Here is a 23487-nt window from a genome sequence, read left to right on the forward strand (position 1 = left end):
TCCCTTAACTAGCACATGGCTTTCACTCCTTAACTCCTGGAAGCTAGCTGTCACATAAGAAACTCGACAATCCTTAGATGACTAGGTGGTGAGAAGCACAAAGCAACTGGAAAAACCCTGAAGGATGAGACACTATGGGGAGAGAAAGAAAGGGGGAGAGAGAGAGAAAGAGGGAGGAGGGAGAAGAGAGACACCAAGGAGTACCAGGTACATGTAGTGAAGAAACGTCTTAGAAGAAGCAGTTCTACAATCCTCTTTGGGAGTCAATCTGCCTCAGAGATCCACCCAGCTAAACCCTTTCCAAATCCTGACATACAAAATTGTTGACAAAATGAGAGCGGGTCTTTCAATGTTTGGAACTGTTACCTAGTGATAATTAACTGAGACAGTGGCCATTTGTTGGTCAGGAAATCTAGAATGAAATGGAATAGTTCTGAGAGGCTGTACCCAGCATCCTTAATAAGACAGTGAAAATGCATTAGCGTCTCACTAAAAGAAAAAAACAAAAACCCTATGATTAAACAATGCAAAGTGGAAAAACTGAAACTAAGAGAAAGTATCAGGTAAAACAATGTAATATATTTTAAAAGGCTACTAGGGGAAATGCTGATAGTAGATATCTATGTTTTCTAAGTAAATTAATAAAAAAACTTTAATTTAATAAGCCACAGATATTAATTAATTGACATGCAAAACAGGCAAGTAGGTTTTTTACTTTGAGTGCTTTCCAAGTTATTAAACCAAACCAATTAAATTTTAAAAAGGAAGTCACAGAGGTCACATTAGAAAAAGTAGAAACGTTTTAAAATGTGGAAACATTGCCTCAGTGGAGAGAAGAGGTCAGAGGCACATGCAGGACTATCTAATTCCAAAGCTATGATTTTTCTTGTTTTTATAATTTAACATTGGAGTAGTATAACTATATTATAGGAGAATGTCGGAAAAGAGGCAGAAGAAAAACTCCAGTCCACCATCCTGTCATAATCGAATGGAAAAGTATTAGGAGGCCTGAGAGCTGGGGGTCCTGGGGCATTGCCACTGCTACTCACCCTAATATTCTAATGCATGTCTGTAAAAACTCAGTAGCATACAAGCTTTTAGAAAAATCTCAAGACTGACTAATCATATTTATAAAATATTTTAAAGCAAAAAATGAAAAGCCCACAGAATTCCCTGGTAGCTCAGTGGATTGAGGATCCAGTGTTGTCACTGCTGTGGTTCTGGTTACCTCTGTGGTGCAGGTTAGATCCCTGGCCTGGTAAATTTTCATGCCATGGGCATGGCCAAAAATAAGTCAATAAAATAAAATAACACATACATAAAAATTAAAAAATAAAAAGCCTATATGAAATAAATTTGTAATACTCAATATATTTACCAGTATCTTCAAACACCAATATACTTAAAGTAATATCTATAATGAAACTATTAAATTTTTTTCATTAAAGATAAGAGAATATTGAGAGGTTTGGGGGATGCTTAGGGCTTAGATCAAAGAGCTACCATTAACTTGCTAACAATTGGGCTTCTGATGTGGAATTCTCTAATCTATCAAAAAATAAAATAAAATAACTTAAATCTTTCATCGCAATGAAAATGTCTTAGAAAGTGATCACTTAAAACCACTGCCAATTTGGAAGAAATAAGTCCAAGAGATGTAAAACAGGAAAATTTTAATTAAATGACTAATATTCTTAATTCAGCTATTTCATATATCAATCAAGTATTTCCATCATATATAATATTTCACTTAATTGCTAAACACAAATAGGATTGAGGGCTGTTATTATGAAAGTTAATACAAATATCTGTTTGTAAAATGTCTAGAAATTTACCGAAATTTTTTTTTTCAAAGACTAATAAAATCTTTAAACACATCACAGAGCAAAACTCTGCAAATTTCCTTTCATGATACATGTTTTTTAAATGCTTAATATCTTTTGACAATTTTCCAAAACTGGGAAGAATAACAGAGTTAGGGGTCTTTATTGATTTAGGGAATTCTTCATCCAGATTTTATTCTTTCTTTTCTTTCTATTCTTTTCTTTCCTGTTTAATTTTACCTCCAGCAAAAATTAATCATTCAAGGCATAACATTCCAAAACCTAGAGCTGTATAAATCTGGACTTTGAAGTTTCCCTTTACTATTTATTACTTACATATTTTAATAAAAATATTTTTTACCTGCAAAATCTGTGTGGGGGATATTTCACCATTGGTTTCAGTTGCAAAAGACACCATATGCTCTGGAAAAAAATACTGACAAAAAGATACATGTTACATTATCCCAAAAGCCATGTCAGAAAAGACTGAGCTATGATTAACACAGTAATTAAAGCAAAAGCTGTTTAAATCAGTATGCTGAAAATTCATCCAAAGCACCTTTAAAAGTGCCAGTCCCTTATTCCATCCATAGGTATCTTAATGAGAAGGTAGGAGCAGGGCTCAAAGATTAGCCAAACACTCTTGATGGTGCCGATACACAGAGATCCATGCACTTCCAGTTACAAAACACTGCCCTTAGGTTGACAGGCTGCCAGCTCCCATATGGCTTCCGTTGGTCCTGCAACCATTCTAGCAGGTTCTGAAGGACTTGCAGATCCATTTTATAAAGTCAAGGCTCAAAGAAGTAAAGGATAAACCCAAAGTCACACCCCACAGTGTAGAGGAGCCAGGACTAAAATGAGAGGACCAGGGAGCCAAAAGTAGTCTTTCCCAACTACTGTTTTCCCAAACCTGTTTAATCATAAAACAGGACAGCTGTTTAAAATAGGACTTCCCAGCCTTCATTCTTGGAATGTCTGATTCAGTAGGTCTGGGTAGGACCTGGATCCTCTGTTTTTCGCAAGCACTATTTCCCTTCCCCAGGAAGTTTTTATGACCAGACAAGTTTAAGATATATTCTACCATCCTTCCTCTAGGACAGGTTTCGAACAGAGGTTCTATTGATGTTGGTCGAATAACACTGTGTTGTGCGGGACCGTCCTGTGCACTGTAGGATTTTTAGAGCATCCCTGGCCTCTACCCACTAGCAGCCCTCCCCATCCCCGCAGTATGACAACCAAAAATGTCTCCAGACATTATCAAATCACCACCTCCTCTAGTTGAGAACCGCTGCTCTGGGTCTACAAAACAAATCTACATCCTTGTTTAAATTTTTCTGAAAAAATAGATAAAACCGAAAACAAGAACTAAACCATAGGTCTTTAACTATGACTTTTAAATTCTTGCTTTTAATAAAGATTCACAAGAAAATTGTTTCCTTTCAAATTCTAATTCTATTTAATTTCTATTAGGACTCATTTTCTTTGTCAAAGATCATCCCATTATGCTTCTATTAATAGGTTCAAATAAGAGAGAACTTAAGAAGTCTTTCAGGGTTTGAAAATATTCTATTGTGGTATGTATCACATATTTTTCATAAAGTATCATTTCAATCCAATTATCTAAAACTTAGTGTAAAAATACACTAAGGCCGCAAAGACAAAAACAATTTAAAATAATGAGCCCAGAGGCTATTCTGGCTTCTCTAGATCGCTAGTCTTCATTAGAATGTGACATGCATTTATTTTCTTTTAAAAATAACTATAATGAAGTAGTATTTACTAGGTAATGCACCGTTCTTTATTTCATTTCTATTTAGCTCAGTAATTATTGCATTGAAAGCAAAATAATTTGGAAAAGCAAGATGCATGTCAATCTTAAACTTCTGGCAACACTCCTCACAAACATCAACCTGTTTTTCCTTTAGAATTTTTCTTCTTTAATTTCCTAAATTCTATGAAAAGAGGTAAACCATAATATTTTGGAGCTTGCTTGGAGATATCTAATAATTCATTCCCCAAATCAACTGTAGAGTTGTTTTTTGTTTTCTTTAACAAGAAAAAGAAGCAACAGTTCCCGAAAACCATGTATTTGAACTTCTGTGATGATATCGACTAATTATCGTTAGAGTAAGAAGAAATGTTATTATAATTTTGAAGGACCAGAATGTTTACCTACAATTTATCAAATAGGGAATTGTATTTTATTTATAGTGACTTTTGTCTTCACATAAAATAAAATAAAATTTAACTAACTCATTTACTTTTCATAACTATTAATGGCTATTTCACTTACCATTGGGTTTTTAAAGAATTCGTATTTGGCATAATTTTTTCTAAAGTATAGCTTATTTTCTTCTTCCATTCCCCAGTTAGATAGTACTTCAATCACCAGCTCATGGTCTTCTATTGTTCTTTCTGTAAAGAATGTTCCAGTGAGCATGAAAACAGATAGATGGATAGATGGGTGGATAGATAGGTAGGTTGACAAAAATATATATGTACATGCATATCCATATGATTATATGATATATCATGTATGCATATTTATTAAATATAGCAAATTTCAACTCAATTCTGAAATAGCCAGATTGATAAAATCAAGTTTGAGTTAATAATAGTGATTTTTATATCAAAGCTGACCGTAATCCAAAGAGAAAAATGATATGAGATATCACCATGCACTTTTTACTAATTCTCAATCTCCTTTATTGCCACAGTGGTTGCACCAATTTACAATCCCACCATATAAATTATAATGTAAGTTTGATAACAAATCTACATTAAGAACATGAGAGCTATGCTTTTTCTCCAACTTATCATGGTGCCAAAATTAAAATATTTGCCTCAAGGCTGAGCAATTCACCCTATTAAGACATGAAAAATTTTGACAGGTTCAATATGCATTTAAGATACACAATCTGGACAGTTGAGGAAAATTTAAATAAATGCTTTAAAAAGAAAATTTTAATGCAAGGACATACAATTTTTTGTCTTTTTTTATTACTCAAATGAATTTATCACATCTGTAGCTGTATAATGATCATAACAATCCAATTTCACAGGATTTCCATCCCATAACCTAATCACATCCCCCCATTCCCCAAAATGTCTCCTCCAGAGATCATAAGTTTTTCAATGTCTGTGAGTCAGCATCTGTTCTGCACATAAGTTCATTGTATCCTTTTTTTCAGATTCCATGTGTTAGTGAAAGCATTTGATGTTGGTGTCTCACTGCATGGCTGACTTCACTTAGCATGATAATTTCTAGGTCCATCCATGTTGCTAAAAATGCTGGTATTTTGTTCTTTTTAATGGCTAAGTAATATTCCATTGTGTATATGTACCACACACTCCTCTGTCAATGGACATTTAGGTTCTTTCCATGTCTTGGCTAATGCAAATAGTGCTGCAATGAACATTGGAGTACATGTGTCTTTGCGAGTCATGACTCATCTCTGGATGAGTCATGAGCATCTCTGGATAGATGCTCAGGAGTGGGATTGCTGGATCAAATGGTAGCTCTATGTTTAGTTTTCTGAGGAATCTCCATACTGTTTTCCACAGTGGTTGCACCAATTTACAATCCCACCAACAGTGGACTAGGGTTCCTTTTTCTCCACACCCTCTCCAGCACTTATTGTTTGTAGACTTTTTGATGATGGCCATTCTGGCTGGAGTAAGGTGGTACCTCATTTTTGTCTTTTTAGGGCTGCACCTGTGGCATTTGGAGGTTCCCAGGCTAGGGGTCTAATCGGAGCGTAGCTGCTGGCCTACACCACTGCCACAGCAATGCAAGATCCAAGCCGCGTCTGTGACCTACACCACAGCTCATGGCAATGCTTGATCTGTACCCTACTGAGCAAGGCCAGGGATCGACCCAGCAACCAGTTCCTAGTCAGATTCGTTTCTGATTCGTCATGACAGGAACTCCAAGGACATACAATTTTTTCAAGAAACCAAATTTCTTGTGGTACTTTATACTTTCAAAAGTAATGTTCAGGCGAATGTAGTTTGTATTAATGATGAAGGTAATTAGGTAGGGTGGGATGGCACTTAGGAGGAAAGGTACTTAAATGAAAAAAGCAATGACAACTTTAAAGAGGTGAACGTAACATGCAAGATTCCAATTTTAATAATTTTTCTTAAAAAAATTATTCAAGCAGTACTATTCATAACAGCCCCAAATTGGAAACTACCCAAATGCATATATCATGAGAATGAATAAATAAATGTGTAAAGGACACAGTGGAATATATACAACAATAACACACAACTGCATGGATGGATTCCAAAAACATAATATTAAATAAAATAAGTGAGACACAAATACATACTACATGGATCCGCTTATATAAGTTCAGCGCAGATACAAAAAAAATCTAAAGTATTAGAAATCAAGATAACGGGGATAGCGGGTGATTGAGCAGGGCCCTGAGGGAATCACTTGGTATAGAAAATATTCTGCTTCTTAATCTGGGTGTTGGATACTCAGGAATATACAATATCTGAGAATTGATCAAGTTGTCCACCTTTGTTCACTTATGTTAATTTAAGGTATGTCATACTTCAGTAAAAGGTTAAAGAAGGAGTTCCCATCGTGGCGCAGTGGTTAACGAATCCGACTAGCAACCATGAGGTTGCGGGTTCGGTCCCTGCCCTTGCTCAGTGGGTTAACGATCCGGCGTTGCCGTGAGCTGTGGTGTAGGTTGCAGACGCGGCTCGGATCCCGAGTTGCTGTGGCTCTGGCGTAGGCCGGTGGCTACAGCTCCGATTCAACCCCTAGCCTGGGAACCTCCATATGCCGCGGAAGCGGCCCAAGAGATAGCAACAACAACAACAACAACAAAAGACAAAAAAAAAAAAAAAAAAAAAAAAAGGTTAAAGAAAAGTCACCACAAAATTATTAATGCCAAGTAGGAAATGGAGAATGGCCAAACAAGAAATACAGAAATCCTATGCTTTTTTTAGGTGCTTCTAGGGCCTTTTTGAAAAGTATCTGTGTCTTAGAAATTCAACACTCAGGGGTAATCTGTGACCTACAACACCCAAACCCTTGAAAGTAATGTCATACTTAAATAGAAGCTTATCCATCTGAAAAGAAGTTCCTGTGAGAGCTCGCAATGAATATGGATGAGTTGGAACTATGTGTGTATCAACACTCAGGTTCCTTTCTAACTGATTGCACTTTTTCTGTCTACGGTAGCTCCTTCTCCCTCCTAAGTTTCAGTCCTTGGCTCAATTCGTTTCTTTCCCTTCTCTCGACTAATTCACTCTCCCCTCTTCAGCTATCACATCTGTCAAATTTCTGGAAGTGAAATCTTCAGCTACAGTTGCTTTCACTCACAACTCCAATCCACTGCTGGACTTTACACCACTTTGAACACAGTTTGTTTAAAACCAAAGTTCAGTGTGGTGGTTCCTCAAAATATTAAACAATTCCAGCAATTCCATTTCTGAGTCTATAAACAAAAGAAGTGAAAGCTGGGACCAGAACAGATAGTTATACACCAATGTTCACAGTAGCACCATTCACAAATAGCCAAAAAAATAAAAACATCCTAATGTCCATCCACAAATTAATGGATAAACAAAATGCAGTAAAGACATACAGTGGAATATTTAGCCTTAAAAAGGAATGAAATTCTGACACATGTTGCAATATGGATGAACCTTAAAGATATTACGCTATGTTAATTAAGACAGCCACAAAAGAAGACTATTACATGATTCTATTTACATGAGGTACCTAGAACAAACAGGTTTGTAGAGACAGAAAAGTAGAAGGGTGGTTGCCAAGGACCAGGGTGGGAGGGAGGAACGAGGAGTTACTGTTAAATGGGTTAAGAGTTTCAGTAATGGGAAGATAAAAATCTTCTAGAAATGGACAGGGGTGATAGTTGCACAACAGTATGAACATGCATAATGCCAGTGAACTATGCCGTTAAAATGCATAAAATGGTAAAATTATTTTGCACTTTATCAAAAAATTTTAAAAATATAAAAATGAAACAAAATGTCTACATTTTCCTCTGTCAAACTGCTTTTTCCTAAATTCTCCTGTGTCCATTACAACTTTCTCTATGTCCACTCCCAAATCCTCCACTGTTCCTACCCTAAACACCAGACTTCCTCCAGATGTCTTTCCACAATCAGCAACTCCCCACCACTTCCCACTATCACCACTCCAATTTAGATCTCTACCTTTTCTTAACTAATGTCCAAACCTCTATTTTCTCATTCTTCCAATCCAACTTGGAAACTGATATCATAGGAAACCTCATAAAACATTTCTATCAATGTGATTCCCTGCTCAAACACTTGGCCACTTCCTACTTGTTATGAGATAAATCCGTATCATCTGGCAGTTTTAACTTATTCATTAATCTTTCCATTCAATAAATACTTATTGAAGGCCTACCCTGTGTCATATATTTATCTTGGGACTTGGAATTTTGTAGTGAACAAGACAGAAATCATTGCTTCATGGACCTTCCATTCTAATGGACAATAAATAAAATGTAAATCTTAAAAGGTGGCAATGAACACTGCAGAGAGAAATGGAGCAGGGAAGGAGAGAGAAGGGCACAGGGGAAAGGAATCTACCCTCCAGAGCTTGCTACAGAAGGCTTCATTGAGAAGGGAATGTCTGAACAAAGATCCAAAGCAGAGGGAAGCATGAGCCAAGCAGAATCTAGAGGAAGAACAAGAAGAGAGCCTCTGAGCAAAAGCAAGGCTGGCATGTCTGACGGAGGGCAAGGAGGCTAAAGGGGATGAAGCTGAGTGGGAAAAAGGGAGGGGATTACCAGGATCGGGGAGGGAAGTGAAGGTGATGAGCTGGGACCACTGGATAAAGCCCTGCAGTTCAGAATAAAGATTTGGCTTTTGCTCTGGGTTAGGTGAGAAGTCATCTTTGAATAGATGACTATCATGGGCTGACTTTGTTTTTCACTGGATCACAATGGATGCTGAGTGGAAAACTGATTTCAAAAGGCTTAAGGGTAGGAAGCAGGAAGACCATCTAGTAGAATATGGCAATTAAGGGGAGGAATGTGGCTTGGATAAGAGTGGCAGCAGTAGCCATGTAAAAAGTCGGCAAACAAGATTTGCTGACAACCTGGACATGAAAGAGAAGGGGGAATTAAGGAAGACACCAAGATTCTTTGCCAAAGCACGTAGAAGGGCTGTGCTCTCATTAATGAGCTCAGAAAACTGTAAGAGAAGCAGTTTTCGGGGAGATCCAGAGGTTCCTGAGATAACAAGTGGGAAGCTGTACCCCTAACAATCCTCATCATCTTTACTTTTGTCTGCTTCTCACACAACCCCAGCTGATCATTTCAATCTTTTGAAGCATATATTCACATTATTAAACACACGATGTGCTAAGCACTGTGTCTGTATTCACTAAAACTACAGTGGGAGAACACTGCAAGATATTAAGCAAAAATGTGTGCTTGTTGTCTTACCAACATATGTTTCATTGTACCCATTACCTCTCTCCACCACTAAGGAAATAGCATATGTTCTGCCCTGAAGATAAACTATACCGAGAGGAAACAATGACAGAGATGCATTTTCTTTTCTTTAGAGCCTCAAATTAGACCTTACCAATCCTCAACAAATATAACTGCTTGGGGAGAATCCTCCATTGCCTCCCACAATCTTGTAATCTGGGAAAGGATCTGGAATTAAGAGGTAAGTGGAGGAGTTCCCATAGTGGCTCAGTGAATAACAAACCCGACTAGCATGACTAGCATCCATGAGGATGCAGGTTCGATCCCTGGCCTTGCTCAGTGGGTTAAAGACCCGGCGTTGCTGTGAGCTGGGGTGTAGGTCACAGACGTGGCTCAGATCCCAACATTCCTGTGGTTCTGGCATAGGCCGGCGGCTATGGCTGTGATTAGACCCCTAGCCTGGGAACCTCCATATGCAGCAGGTGCACCCACCCCCCCAAAAAAATAGGTAGGTGGAGGAAATGAAGTGGAGACTGAGAGGGAGTTAGATAGTAAGTGGGGGGGTTAGGTCCCAATGAGTCCATAGCTTGCCCCTTCCAGAACTAAGACCCTTTCAGGATGAGGAGTTGATGGTGATAAAACCCCACATCATGTTTAATAGTGTTGTGTGGCTCAAATCAGTGTAGTCTTAGGAGGCTTCTAGCCTCAAGTAGAAGCCCTGCATCTGACATGGCAGAAAAGCAATAGCTAAGTGTACTATCAAAGAAGATGGGTCCATAGCAAGTCAGGATGAGGAAAGAGTGCTGCAGTGTCAGGTCCCTCAGAAGGAGTGTGGGAGGGCTAAGAGAAGGCCATGAACTTAGGGGGCTTTACAGGATAGACAATAAGGTTGAGAGGAAAAGAGTTTCTAGAACATGAGAGAAGAGTTGTTCAGGAGTTAGACAAATACCTCCTGGGACTTAAATGCTCCACCAGAGTTGGAAGAGTGAAAGTAGGGCTGAACCTTCAACTGAGAGTATCTTAAACCTGTAGAGAACTAAACTAAATTGACTATTTATCCAAACAAAACTAAGAACAATCCATAAAGCAAACCAATAATGGAAGATTAAACTGTCTGCCATTAAGAGGTCAGGAAACTCAGAGTCAGAAATTAATTCAAGTTATAGAAATAAAGGAAGTTACATCTTTGCATGCCTCAGTCTAAGACCTTTTTCATTACTGTATTTAATTCTTATAAGATCTGCAGTAGGCTGAATAATGGCCCCAAAGGCATCAGGTCCTAAACTCTCAAATCTATAAATGTTACCTTATATGGCAAAGCATCAGCAGATGTCATTAACTTAAAGAAATTGAAATTAGAAAATTATTCAGGATTATACAGATGGGTTCTAAATCCAAACTCAAGTATCCTTTTAGGAGAGAGACAGAAGGAGATCTGACAGAGAAAGAAGAGGAGAGGGCAGTGTGACCACAGAGGCAGAGGTTCAAGTGATGTGACCACAAGCCAAGGAATGATGGCAGCCACCAGCAGCGGGAAGAGGCAAGGAAGAGATGCCCTACAGCATCCCTGGAAGGAGTGTGGCCCTGACATCACCTTGTTTTCTGCCCAGTGAAATTCATTGGTGACTTAGCACCTCCAAAACTGTTAAATATTACCTTTCTACTGTTTTAAGCCACCAGTAATTTGTTACAGCAGCTTTAGGAAACTAAGAGGATAATCTAATGAGCAAACTATTTGTTAAAGCAGCCTTAGGAAACTAAAAGGATAATCTAATGAGCAAACTCTGTTTCCATTTTACAGATTATAAACCTGAACTTGAGGATAGCAAATGTCTCAGGATTTGAATGGCAGCCACATGTGTAACCCCCAGTCTCTGCTCCTTCCTCTGCACAGCACAGCCTCTGCCTTCACTACAGTTCCCACTGGAAGGGCATCCTCTGCCACCTCTGCTGGGTCTATTTATATCCTACTCCTTCTTTCTATATCAGCTAAATCTCTCTCAAGTTTCTGCCTCAAATTCTTTTATCTTGAAAAGTGTTCGATAATCATTTGCTAATTAATGAAAATAAACAACCACATTTTGAGTATAAGAGGAAAGAATTTAATTGGGCAATAGTTCAAATTATTATTAATCTTAACCCCACAGCCATTTGAATTTGGATTTCATCAAAAAAGAGAGTAAGACAAAAAGACTGGAAAAACCAAGCTTTATTTGAAAAGCTATGTCAAATGGGTCACAAAAGAACTAGTATCGTATGTGTAGTCACCAAAAAAGCAGCAGTCCAGTTGTGGTTTTGTTAGCCACACACAAATAAAGCCCAGCATACCAATCTAGAATGGAAAAATATGGGAAACAACATTTGCAGAAATTTTCATGGAACTATAATACCAAATGTTTAAATAATGCAATTACTGGCTTCAGGACAATAGTCTGGTAATCTTAAGCAGAAAAAATGTCTTCAAACAAAGCTGGCAAAAACTCAAGTACACTGCAAAGCAAAAGACACACTTTCCACTCCTTCAAAGACGATTTATGGCACTATTCTATTGAAAATTTAGAAAACATAAAAAGCAAACAAAATCCAGAGGATCAAATGCAGCTATAGGTTTCTACCACTTAGACTCATCTGGAAATGGAGATAAAACTTATTATAGAATCTGGCTTTTTAAAATTACATTAAATATTCTTTTTACATTGATAAATCACTGGGATCCCCATTTAGATGTGCTGTCATATATACCATCCCCAAGCCAAGTCCCATGACATTAAAGGATTAATGCTGCAATAAAAGAACTGCAAGAGGGAGTTCCCGTCGTGGCGCAGTGGTTAATGAATCCGACTAGGAACCATGAGGTTGCGGGTTCGGTCCCTGCCCTTGCTCAGTGGGTTAACGATCCGGCGTTGCCGTGGGCTGTGGTGTAGGTTGCAGACACGGCTCGGATCCTGTGTTGCTGTGGCTCTGGCGTAGGCCGGTGGCTACAGCTCCGATTCAACCCCTAGCCTGGGAACCTCCATATGCCGCGGGAGCGGCCCAAGAAATAGCAACAACAACAACAACAACAAAAGACAAAAAAAAAAAAAGAACTGCAAGAGGTCTTGATGATTATCAGTTAATCACATCTTACAGAAATTTCATTTTTTTTAAAAAAATGTAGATACCGAACTAAACACAGATCTTAATAGGGAGAAAGCTCAACATGAAGATACAATGCTTGGTGAATTACTTTGAGAGGAAAAGAAAAATGCTTAAAGGGGAGGTGAAAAGTGGCTGAAGACCAGCTTTGCTTTGCCAAGGCCTATGCATAAAATAAGACATCATCACCAACACCTAAGAAAGGCAAAACAAAACATTTGTCTAGATGGAGTCTAATAAACTTTCTCTTGACTCTTTCTCTATAGCCCCATTCTAAAACCAAGCCAACTTTAACAGAGTAACTTACAGTTTTTAAATATCACAAAAATTCTATTATAGAATATAGAAGTAATATTCTATTAATTCTATATTTAGAGCTCTTTGCTGCAATGTTCCAAAAAAAAAAAAAATTAGGAGTTGTCACCTAGAATGAACTCAACTACTTTTTGAGTTACTATTTGAGAAATGACCCTGGGTATCATTCACATAAATTTAGCATTTTTTTTTAACCTTACTTTGAAAATTTCATAAATTCATCTAAAATACTATATTAAGATATGTTATTAAAACTTTACAGAGATAAGTCTACATGAAAAGCTTTTTGGGAGTTCCCACTGTGGCGCAGTGGAAACGAATCCGACTAGGAATCATGAGGTGGCGGGTTCAATCCCTGGCTTTGCTCAGTGGTGAGTTAAGGATCTGACATTGCTGTGACTGTGACTGTGGTGGAGGCGGCAGCAACAGCTCTGAGTAGACCCCTAGCCTGTCGGTGCAGCCCTAAAAAGCGGAAAAAAAAAAAAAAAAAAAAAGCTTTTTGAAGTATTTTTCAGGTATCGAAAAGTGATCAAATACCACTTACGTGTAGGTAGAAAAACAGGAGAAGCCATCTTAAATAACCTCAAAACAACAACAGAAAAGGAGGAAAAAGGGAAAAAGCCTTCCAAAAGAGTGATAAAAAAGCTTTCTTAAAACAAAAGCAAGAGCTTCATTTCACTTTAAGTATTATTCCCAGATCAGTGAAGTCTTATGTTAATAGAATGAAATATTACCAAATAGTGGTAACTACACATAATTCTGTTTTCTATTTAATTTTCAGAAACTCTTTCTTCAAAAAAAAGAAGAAGAAGAAAGAAAGAAAGAAAGAAAAAGAAGAGAAGAAAGAAGTTCCTGCTGAAACTGTTGATTTAACTTCAAAGTCTTTTAAAAAACCTCAATCCTCCCAGAATGGAAAGTGTTCACCTGTGACCTTCTGCTTGGATTTCTTCACTGAATCTACTGAAAGTACAGCGTGGGACTCAAATAGAAACCAGAGTCCCTACTCTTCTCATCACTTGATAAGAGAAGAAACAAAAGTGGCTTTTAGCTCTAATTCACCCAGAAAACAATTCTTTGTACACCTTTGTTACAGGAAACTCCAGGAGACAAATGGTCCTTGTAACTTCTCTGTGCTAGGCAGAAACTACATACATTTTCTCAATCTTATTTTAAGATAAAAATGAACAGCCTCTAACCCAGCAAAACAAAAACTGGAGAAGCAAAGAATAAAACAAGGCTCAGTTTCTAAAAGGTTCCTTACCCTAAGGAAACTACTTAATACCAGCAAGATCCCCTGGAAAATTGCCACTGCCATGTTCAGCTTCCCAAGGGCAATAATAGGAAAATCTTGACACTTAAGATGATGGGTATAAAGGCCTTGTGGGTCATTCTTCAACAAAATGAAACGGTCCTCTATTAGCTCAGACTCAATAATCACAATTTGTACTCAAAGAAAACCTTATTTTTCTACCAAATGTTTGCATATATATTTTCTCAAGCTGACTGTAAATACCTAAAAAGCTAAGAAACAGCTTCCATAAATCCTAAGTTACCCAGTGTATCCTTTAAGGACTGAGAGCACATTTCCATCTGGGCATGGCATATGATTTCTTTGGCTTTTTTCCCCAAGTCTCTTTCTTCTATGTACTTTGTAATCCATCCTTTGAATGGGTTTATATACATACTTAGAATTTGGTACAGCTTAGTTCAAAAACCATTTATCTATCTTAGATCCTGGGTTACAAAGATGTACGTGTACACAGAGTTCCACCTCTCATGGAATTATGGACTAGTTTTAATATGATCGCTATTAAGACAAGTGCAGAAAATGTCACAGCAGCACAGAAGATGGGTACTTGATCCAACTTGGGGCTTCAGGAAGTCTGAGTTGTCTTTAAAAATCTCTTAACAAGTTAAAAAAATTGTGATTTTTTTTCTGATTACTAAAATTACACATTTCCATTACGGAAAAACTGAAAAACACACTATCAGGTGTGGTCCTGAAAAGACAAAAAGCCAGGAGTTCCCGTCGTGGCACAGCGGAAACAAATCCGACTAGAAACCATGAGGTTGCGGGTTTGATCTCTGGCCCCACTCAGTGGGTTAAGGATCCGGTGTTGCTGTGAGCTGTGGTGTAGGTCACAGAGGTGGCTCGGATCTGGCGTTGCTGTGGCTGTGGCGTAGGCCAGCAGCAACAGCTCCGATTGGACCCCTAGCCTGGGAACCTCCATATGCCACGGGAGCAGCCCTAAAAAAGACAAAAGACAAAAGACAAAAAAAAAAAAAAAAAGCCGATAAATAAATAACACACTATCACTCCTGCAGCACTCTGTTTTTTTTTGGGGGGGGAGGGGAAGCCGGGTACCTTCCTAGTCGATGTATGAGAAAAGGTGGTGAAAGCAAGTATTCTGATTGTCTCAAGAAATGACCAGCTTCTGAGAAGCAAAAGTCTGTATCCAGTTGACAATCACAATCCATCTTTAAGCCTGTCAATCAGGAATAAGCAATTTACATTTCAGTATATTCCTTTCTTGTCTTTTCCCTGGGGCCTAAATTAGATCACTGTATATAGATAACATATATAAACACACGTACAATGTTTTCTCAATTTTGTGAAAGACATATTCTTTGACTCAATAATCATTACAATCTTACATTTGCCCACATCAGTCTTCAAAGGAAAAAACTCCAAAAACATGATCGAAAGCTGCTTTACTCATATCCTATGAATGTACTGTAATTTACAACATCCCTCCTTATCAGAACATTAGGTTTTATTTTTCTCATTAATTGATACTGTATATAATCCTGCCTTAAATCTATTTCTTATCCAGATTTGCTTGTTTCCCACACCCACAACAGCGTGCACTTCTGGGAGCATCACTTCCAAGGACACAGTTTATCTCCATCACTCCTTGCCACTCTGTTTTTGGGGACTATGCCTTCCTAATGGATGTATGAGAAAAGGTGGTGCCAGCAAGTACACTGATTGTCTCAAGAAACAATTAGCTTCTGAGAAGCAAAAGTCTGCACCAGGCATATGGAAGAAGCAGATGTGTCTTCCTACCTGCTCCCAAGTGGAAAGGGCGACTAAACTTCACAAGACTGAGTGTGGGATGCCTCCAACTGCTTTTCTCTCTCTCCTCTCCCTAGCCTGTGGTACTACGTAAGCTATCAGTCAGCTTGAGCAGCTGAAGGGTTTCACCTTACTTTGTTTTTACAAGTATTTTTAGGAAATGGCTAGCAGTTATTATACAATTATACTTTATTGCCATTTTTAGCTAACGTTCCAAGTAAGCCTTGGAGGATGCACAGCAGTTACCCAGGTAAAGATGGGTAAGAAAGGACTTCCTGAGAATCTTAACAGCATGAGCAATGAAACCAAGCAGCATGAATGCAGGTGACTACAGGAGGTTCTTTAATGTATCAACTTAGGGTGGGAGAACAAGACACAAGGCTGGAGATAGGAGGAGTAGTCAGGTCATAAGTATGACAAGCCCTGCAAAGGACCTTGGACCCTAACGCAATGTGAATTGGTTCTGCATTCTGATGAATAACTGGTATGACCAGAGGCAAGAGGAAAGACGAACTGTAAGGCTAAAGGAATTCCTCAGGAGAGAGATGATCAGACTTGAACTCAGGCTATGAGAATATGAAAAGGAAAAATCTGTTGGACCACAAGGCAGGTTTATTATGATACTCTGTTAGTTACATTTTTTCCACCCCCAGCCTTAGTGTGTTACCAGAATACATGTCACCTCAAAGCTCAGGTCAGGGCTACCTAAGTCTCAGTAGAAAAGGAAGCACATGTGTCCTAAGGGCTTCACAATTATTTCTGCTGGTGACAAGGGTGGTCACAACTCTGATGGCTGGGAGGTTCCAAACAGCACAGCAAGTACAACTATGTATCAGCATCAGCTCCAGACAACAGATATCCGAAAGACATCTGTGCTCCTTTTGCAAAAGAGAAAAAAGTGAAGGAGCAGCTTCAAAGCAGGTGGCTGTGCATTGCTTCAGTCTTAAAGAGATCACGTGGGTATAGCTGCACACATTAAAAATGGTTTCATTAAAAGCCTCCAGTCATTCATTTTGCTTATTAAAGCCACTCCTCGATGATATTCACAATGGAAATCTCAGCTGTCCCTAGCAATGACACTAAAATACAATTAATTCCACTTCCCGAGGAGTCCATAGGTATGCGCTTGAGGTACTGTGTTAATTGCTGCTGCTTCATTCCATGGCTTCAATTAGGAATCAAAATGGGAGCAAGGCAAACATGGATCCCATTAAGTTCCAGAAGACTTAAAACTGAAGTTATTCCCCCCTCCACCATCCTCATACAATGATCATAAAAGCAGAGGACTCCATCTGGGGAACTATAGTGACATCCAGTGGCTATGAAGTAAAACACACCAAGTTACAAAATTTGGTTTATTGTATTATGAGAGAAGGGAAAATACTTGTTGATATACTGACAACCGGTGTCTCTAAAAGTGTGTCTATAACTAGAAAATGGTGTCTCTAAAAGTGTGTCTCTAAGTAGAAACTCATCATAACACAACCTAAAATCAGCCAAATCAGCGACTGATAACAAAATCATGATGTTTAGCAGCCTTCCATGATTTACTCCACATATGGAAATTCTGGGAAGCATGTTAATATGTATTATTAATAATTATGGAGAGAGGAATTAAATATTGATATTGTATTCAAAGTTCTAAATGTCATATTACCATTCACATTGTGTATAAACTCAAGAACAAGTCATTTCCAAAGTGATCCTTTTGCTCAGCCAAAATAAACATCAGGCTCTGCTATAACGTGGACTAGGTTGGATCAGTTTGATCCCAATAATTTAAAAACTACCTTGCTAAGGAAGGTTTATCTGAAAATGTTCTTGAGGGTTCAAAATTTAAATCTGTATTTACAGCATGCATGATAGAGAGAGATGGAGCATGTAAGAGAGACAAATTGAGAACAGAATCCTGAAAACATGTGCCTGACTGGCTGGGGTGAGGAAAAAGCAAACCTGCTTCCACAGAAAATGAATACACCTGAGAATCTGACAGATGTGTGTCAAGTCTGACTCTGAGCCAGGTATTTTATTACTGATTCTTTGTATGTAAAATGGAGATTTAAAAATGTACCTTGTAGGGTTGCTATGAGGCTAAATATTGAGAGCATCTATCAAGATAAATGTGAAACCTCTATGTAAGTGCCCTGTGTGTAGAAGATGCACATGTATGTTAGCCATTACATGTATGCATTCATATTAAAAATACCAAATGGAGGAGTTCCTGTTGTGGAACAGTGGGTTAAGAGTCCAAGTGCATTGACTCAGGTTGCTGTAGAGGCATGGGTTTGATCCCCAGCCCAGCACAGTAGGTTAAAGGATCTGGAATCACTGCAGCTGCGGTATAGGTCACCATTGCAGCTCAGATTCAATCCCTGCGCAGAGAACTTCCATATACTGCAGATTCAGTGATTAAAAAAAAAATGCCGACAAGATTGAAGTTTTCTTTGCATGGAAAGTATCACTCTGAAAACAGACTTTAGATTCCATAACCCTACCATATTTTGAATGTTCTGTGCTCCTCCTTCTGAATTTGGTAATTTCTGGTGTGCTTTAATAGATCACAAGCAACAATAGTAGCACATCTATCAACAACATAGAATGTCTCTGAAACTTTCCTAAGCTGTTCTGGGACATGAAAGTGAACTAGAGCACAGAAAACTCCCAACTCTCATCTATTCCATAAGTCAAAATGTTCTTGCCTCCAAGACTTCAGGATTTCACAAACACTAAGTCTCATAGGTGTGCAGACCATAAGAGGAAGACGGTACAACGGGGTGTGCACAACTAGCAGAAATGAGAGATGGGCAAGGATCAAGCCAAGAAGTCACAGGTAGTTTGCAGTAAAAGCAAAACAAAGTTGCTTAGCCTCCAAATGGTCAAAACTTGCATTCGGGTCTTCTCAGTAGCAGACTTGAAAACTAAGTCAGATCATACTGCTCTCTGACACAAAGACCTCCGCTTGCTTTTCCCCTCACTTCACATGAAAGTCAAGTCCCCTCCCTGGCTTTGGGATCCTGCCTAAGCTGGCTCTGCGGTAGCTCCATGCAGTCCCTTCCTGTCACAGTCCACCCTACTGACTCCACTCCCTAAGAGCTGGCCTCTTGGCTGCTTCCTGAACACAAGCACGTTGCCACGTCCGGGTCTTCCCACCTGATGTTCCCTTTGTCTAGAGCAATCTTCTTCCATTTAAGGGTAAGACTTGCTCCTGTCCTGTGCCCTCTTCAAACATCATGCAGTCAGGGAACCTTCCTTGATCTACGCGAAGTGCATCTCCAACCCACCTGAAGCTCTGTCCCTCTTCCCTGCCTTCCTTTTCTCCCCAGTACTAATCATTACCTAAGGGATTACACATGCTAGCCACACAGCTCATCTTTCTCTTCCCACTAGAATGCAAACTCATGAGGGCACTGCTTTTTGTCTGCTGTGTTCACACTGTACCCCCAGGATCCACACACACAATAGGCTTGGTGCAACAGTCAATTTGCTAAACCATTTGAGGAAAGTAATAGGGAAAGACGGGAAAAGTTGCTAGTTTTTGTGGAATACTAAAAGTGAAAAGAAAAAGTAAATTAAAATACTCAGGATTTTAAAAAAATGCACACACACACACACACACACAAAATAAGATACTCCACACAAATGAACACACAGGATAGGGATTATAGTAAAATAGAGAAACTAAAAAAAGTTACCTCCATGTTGTGAAATTATGGATAATATTGTTTACTTCTTGACATCTTTGTTTCTAAGTTATTTATAATGAGCTGAATTATTTTTATATGAAATATATATTTTTCTTTTTAGGGCCCCACCCACAGCATATGGAGGTTTCCAGTCTAGGGGTCAAATCAGAGATTTAGCTGCCAGCCTACATCACAGCCACAGCAACATGGGATCTAGGCTGTGTCTGTGATCTACACCACAGCTCATGGAAATGCCAGATCCTTACCCACTAAGTGAGGCCAGGGATCAAACCCTCATCCTCACGAGTACTAGTCAGGTTTGTTAACCACTGAGTCATGACAGGAACCCCAGAAATATATTTTTTAAAATAATAGACCACATCATTACTTTTAGAATTCTATTTGCTGGAAACTCATTATTTTTATCAAAGAGGTGTACAATATCTCTTGAATAATATGCAGAACTCACTAGCTAGTCACCAAACTTAGGGCAAATGGTTTGTCTTTTAGTCCTTTATGTCAACAGCAGGGAAAGAAGATTTATAGTTGAAGGTGTTAGTACTACACTCTGTTGACCAAGGGCATCTCTGGCTGTATATCATACTTACGGGGCAGAAACACCCCATTCCAGTTCTTTTCATTCATTTTAACACACAAATGGCAAAAATGTTACTCAATACCACTCTTGGATTAAATAGACTGCAAATGTATTTATAAGCTATACACACATATAAAATTCAGAAACACACTGGTTTTATATTTAATGCTGAGGAAGACCACAATATCTCAATAGTGGTTATTGTATTATTATATACTGTGAAATAAAGAAGTAGAAGAAAGAAAAAGAAAAAACAAACAAACAAAACAAAATTGTTCCTCAAGCATTTGGCTGGATATTCATTAATATTATCTAACATTTCAGAGTATTCTCACAGAGACAAAGCAGATTTAAAAAAAAAAGGAATGGAAGGTAGTAAATCTAATACACATTAGTATTTGGATAGCATTAATGTCTGCATTTTTTTCTACTGTATAGAGATATCATCTGAGTAAAACAAAAGAAAAAAAAGGACACAAAAAAGCTCTGGAACTAAATTTCTTCTTCCTAAGCTTTGGTCAAATGCATTGGTTAATTAAGCCATGAGACAATACTCTCACATCTTTGATTTTATTTCAGTAGTTTCCAGAAAATACAATAATGAAGAAATATATTTCTATTTTATGGCTAAAAGTTTAAATTTAGTATGTAGCTCAATTCTCAATGTTCCATTTTAAGACTCTACATTAAAAGACTTGCACAAGTCTTTTTATTCCTTAACATAACTTGTAGTGGTCTCCGTGAAAACTGCTGCTTGATTTAGAGAGTAGATTTTATTACTAAACTTCAAGCTATTCGTTAGGAATAAATTGCAGTGACTATAACCCAAAAAACATTTAATGATTTTTAAAGTCTCACCAAGAGAAAAAATTTAGGCTACGAAATACTGTAATTATATATTATGCTAATTACGAGGACTATTTCTATAAGCATCAGCAAACAAAATAGTTTGGAATTATGACAAGGGTCTATTAAAAGTTAACATCATACTTTTTTTTTTTTTTTTTTTTTTTGCTTTTTAGGGCCACACCTGCGGCATATGGAAGTTCCCAGGCTAGGGGTTGAATCAGAGCTACAGCTGCTGGCCTACACCACAGCTCACAGCAATGCTGGATGCTTAACCCTCTGAGGGAGGCCAGGGATTGAACCTGCATGCTCATGGATCCTGGTCAGGTTCGTTAACTCCTGAACCACGAAGGGAACTCCAACTCCAGCATCATACTTCTAAGAGACTGATGATGGTGAATAGAAGTTAAATTAATCACAAATGGCAATGAAGAAAACATATGCTGAACTTTTTCTGAAGTGAGACAGCAAGTCACACAGACCAGTATAGCATACCTTCAGGATTCAGGGTTTTCTTGGCATGTATGTGCTCAGCTGTGGAGATGAGCTGACATGCTGTAGCATACCACTGATCACAGAGGGGAGTGGGAGAGCGGGTGGAGGTTCAGAATCCCTGTGGAGACTGTCAAACTAGCCAAGCTTCTTTTCTACAGGTTCACTCTATCCGCTCCCCAAGGTTCTGACACATCCTAGGACAGCAGTCTTCAAACTGCAAGCACTACATATACTTTTTGAATGGTTCAGGAAATGCAAGCACTTTCAGTGAACCACTTTCCAAAATCTTTTAAAAACAGACCTTCCATGGAGTTCCTGCTATGGCACTGTGAGTTAAGAACCTGACTGAAGCAGCTCAGGTCACTGCGGAGGTGTGGGTTTGCTCCCTGGCCCAGCTCAGTGGGTGAAGGATCTGGCATTGATTGTTGCAGCTGCAGCATAGGTTGCAGCTGCAGCTCAGATTCAATCCCTGGCCTAGGAACTTCCATATTTTGCAGGTGCATTAAAAAACAAAAACAAAAACACAAAAAAAACAAAAAACAAAACAGAAAACAAACAAAAAACCAGCCAGATTCTCTTAAGAACATACCTTTTCTGCCAACATCCTCTTTATTATATTTCATGAGACAAAGCAAGACTTCTTATCTGAACTGAACCTTACTTTGGCATATTGCTCTGGGGTATAAACCCTCTATGTTTCAATATAGGAAATGTTTTATATATTGGTAGTTAGCTATGCAAGGAAGTGAATTATTCTCATGACTAGGTATAAATTCCTCAATTCCTAAAACAAACTGAAAGAACAAATTGTGCTGTCACTGATGAATTATTTTAAATAATTTTGATTATTTATCACCAAAAGTCATTTGATATATAAAGCAAAAGAACTGCTGGTAGGCTAAATATATCCATATCTTAATCCCTGGAACCTGTGAATGTACTCTTACATGGTAAAACAAACAAACAAAAACAAAAGTTGGCAGATATGATTGATTTAAGGATCCTGAAATAAGGAGATTATCTTGGATTATTCTGATTAAACCCTAAATGATACTAGTCTTATAAGACAGAGGTAGAAGGAGACTGCACACAGGCAGAAGGGAACACAATGTGACCACAGAGGTAGAGGTTAGAGTGATGCAGCCACAAGCCAAGGAATATCAGCAGCACAAAGAAGCTAGAAGAGGCAAGAAATGGACTCTCTCCTAGAACCTCCAGAGACAGCTCATCCCTGAAGATACCATGATTTTAACCCAGTGACCCTGGTTTCAGACTTCTGGGCTCCCAAACTGTGAAGGAATAAACTTCAGTTGTTTTAAGCCCTCAAGTTGGTGCTAATTTGTTACAGCAGCCAGGCGAAAACTAATACAGAATTCAAAGACTTGAATGGCATTGCCATAAAAAACTCCTTCCTTTCTCAATACTTATTATGAAGACATGTTTTTTTTAACAGAAATATCTGTAAAAATAAGAAGGGAGAGATAAAATTATTGCCCAATTCCTTCTCCTCCTGGCAGAGAACGAAAATTCTTTATAACATTTTAAATGATTTACGGTGGGGAGCCTTTACAGTTCACAATACAGAGATGCATTTCTAACTGAAAATAAATAGGATTTTTTTAAAACATAAAGGAATTACTTATTTCTTTAAGAAATATTTAGGGTGTACACTCCCATTAAGAGAACCACTATTAGGAACACCTCCAATGTCTGTACTATAATCAAGTAAAAAAGTATTCAAATAACAGCGTATTCTACAAACCTCTCAAAAAAAAAAACTGTTCACCATGCTACTAAAGATTATTATGAAATGTATATTTCCATCAATTTATTTTATTTTTATTTTTGTCTTTTCTAGGGCCGCACAGAGGCTAGGGGTCTAATCGGAGCTAGAGCTGTCAACCACAGCCACAGCCACAGCCACAGCAATGCCAGATCTGAGCCGCCTCTGTGTCCTACACCACAGCTCATGGCAATGACAGATCCCTAACCCACTGAGCGAGGCCAGGGATCGAACCCGCAACCTCATGGTTCCTAGTCAGGTTTGTTAACCACTGAGCCA

General features: G+C 38.4%; 1 protein-coding gene across 13 annotated transcripts in view; it reads right to left on the reverse strand.

Annotated features, from left to right (window-relative positions):
- Positions 1-23487, reverse strand: part of GRB14 (growth factor receptor bound protein 14) — a 127400-nt gene that overhangs the window by 22460 nt on the left and 81453 nt on the right. For all 13 annotated transcript variants that reach the window (XR_014829466.1, XR_014829467.1, XR_014829468.1 and 10 more), the window contains 2 exons: positions 4120-4241; positions 2185-2259 (listed from right to left, as the gene is read on the reverse strand). Coding sequence is in view for 10 of the 13 variants with exons in the window: in XM_021075428.2 (XP_020931087.1) it covers positions 2185-2259; positions 4120-4241 (197 nt within the window). In the remaining 3 variants the exon portion in view is untranslated. The remainder of the gene's footprint in view (positions 1-2184; positions 2260-4119; positions 4242-23487) is intronic.

The sequence above is a fragment of the Sus scrofa genome, chromosome 15 (assembly GCF_054392235.1).
Source record: "Sus scrofa isolate SSC_HxYL_T2T_F1_AM1 chromosome 15, Sscrofa_HxYL_maternal_Yorkshire_Landrace_v2.0, whole genome shotgun sequence".
NCBI lineage: Eukaryota > Metazoa > Chordata > Mammalia > Artiodactyla > Suidae > Sus > Sus scrofa.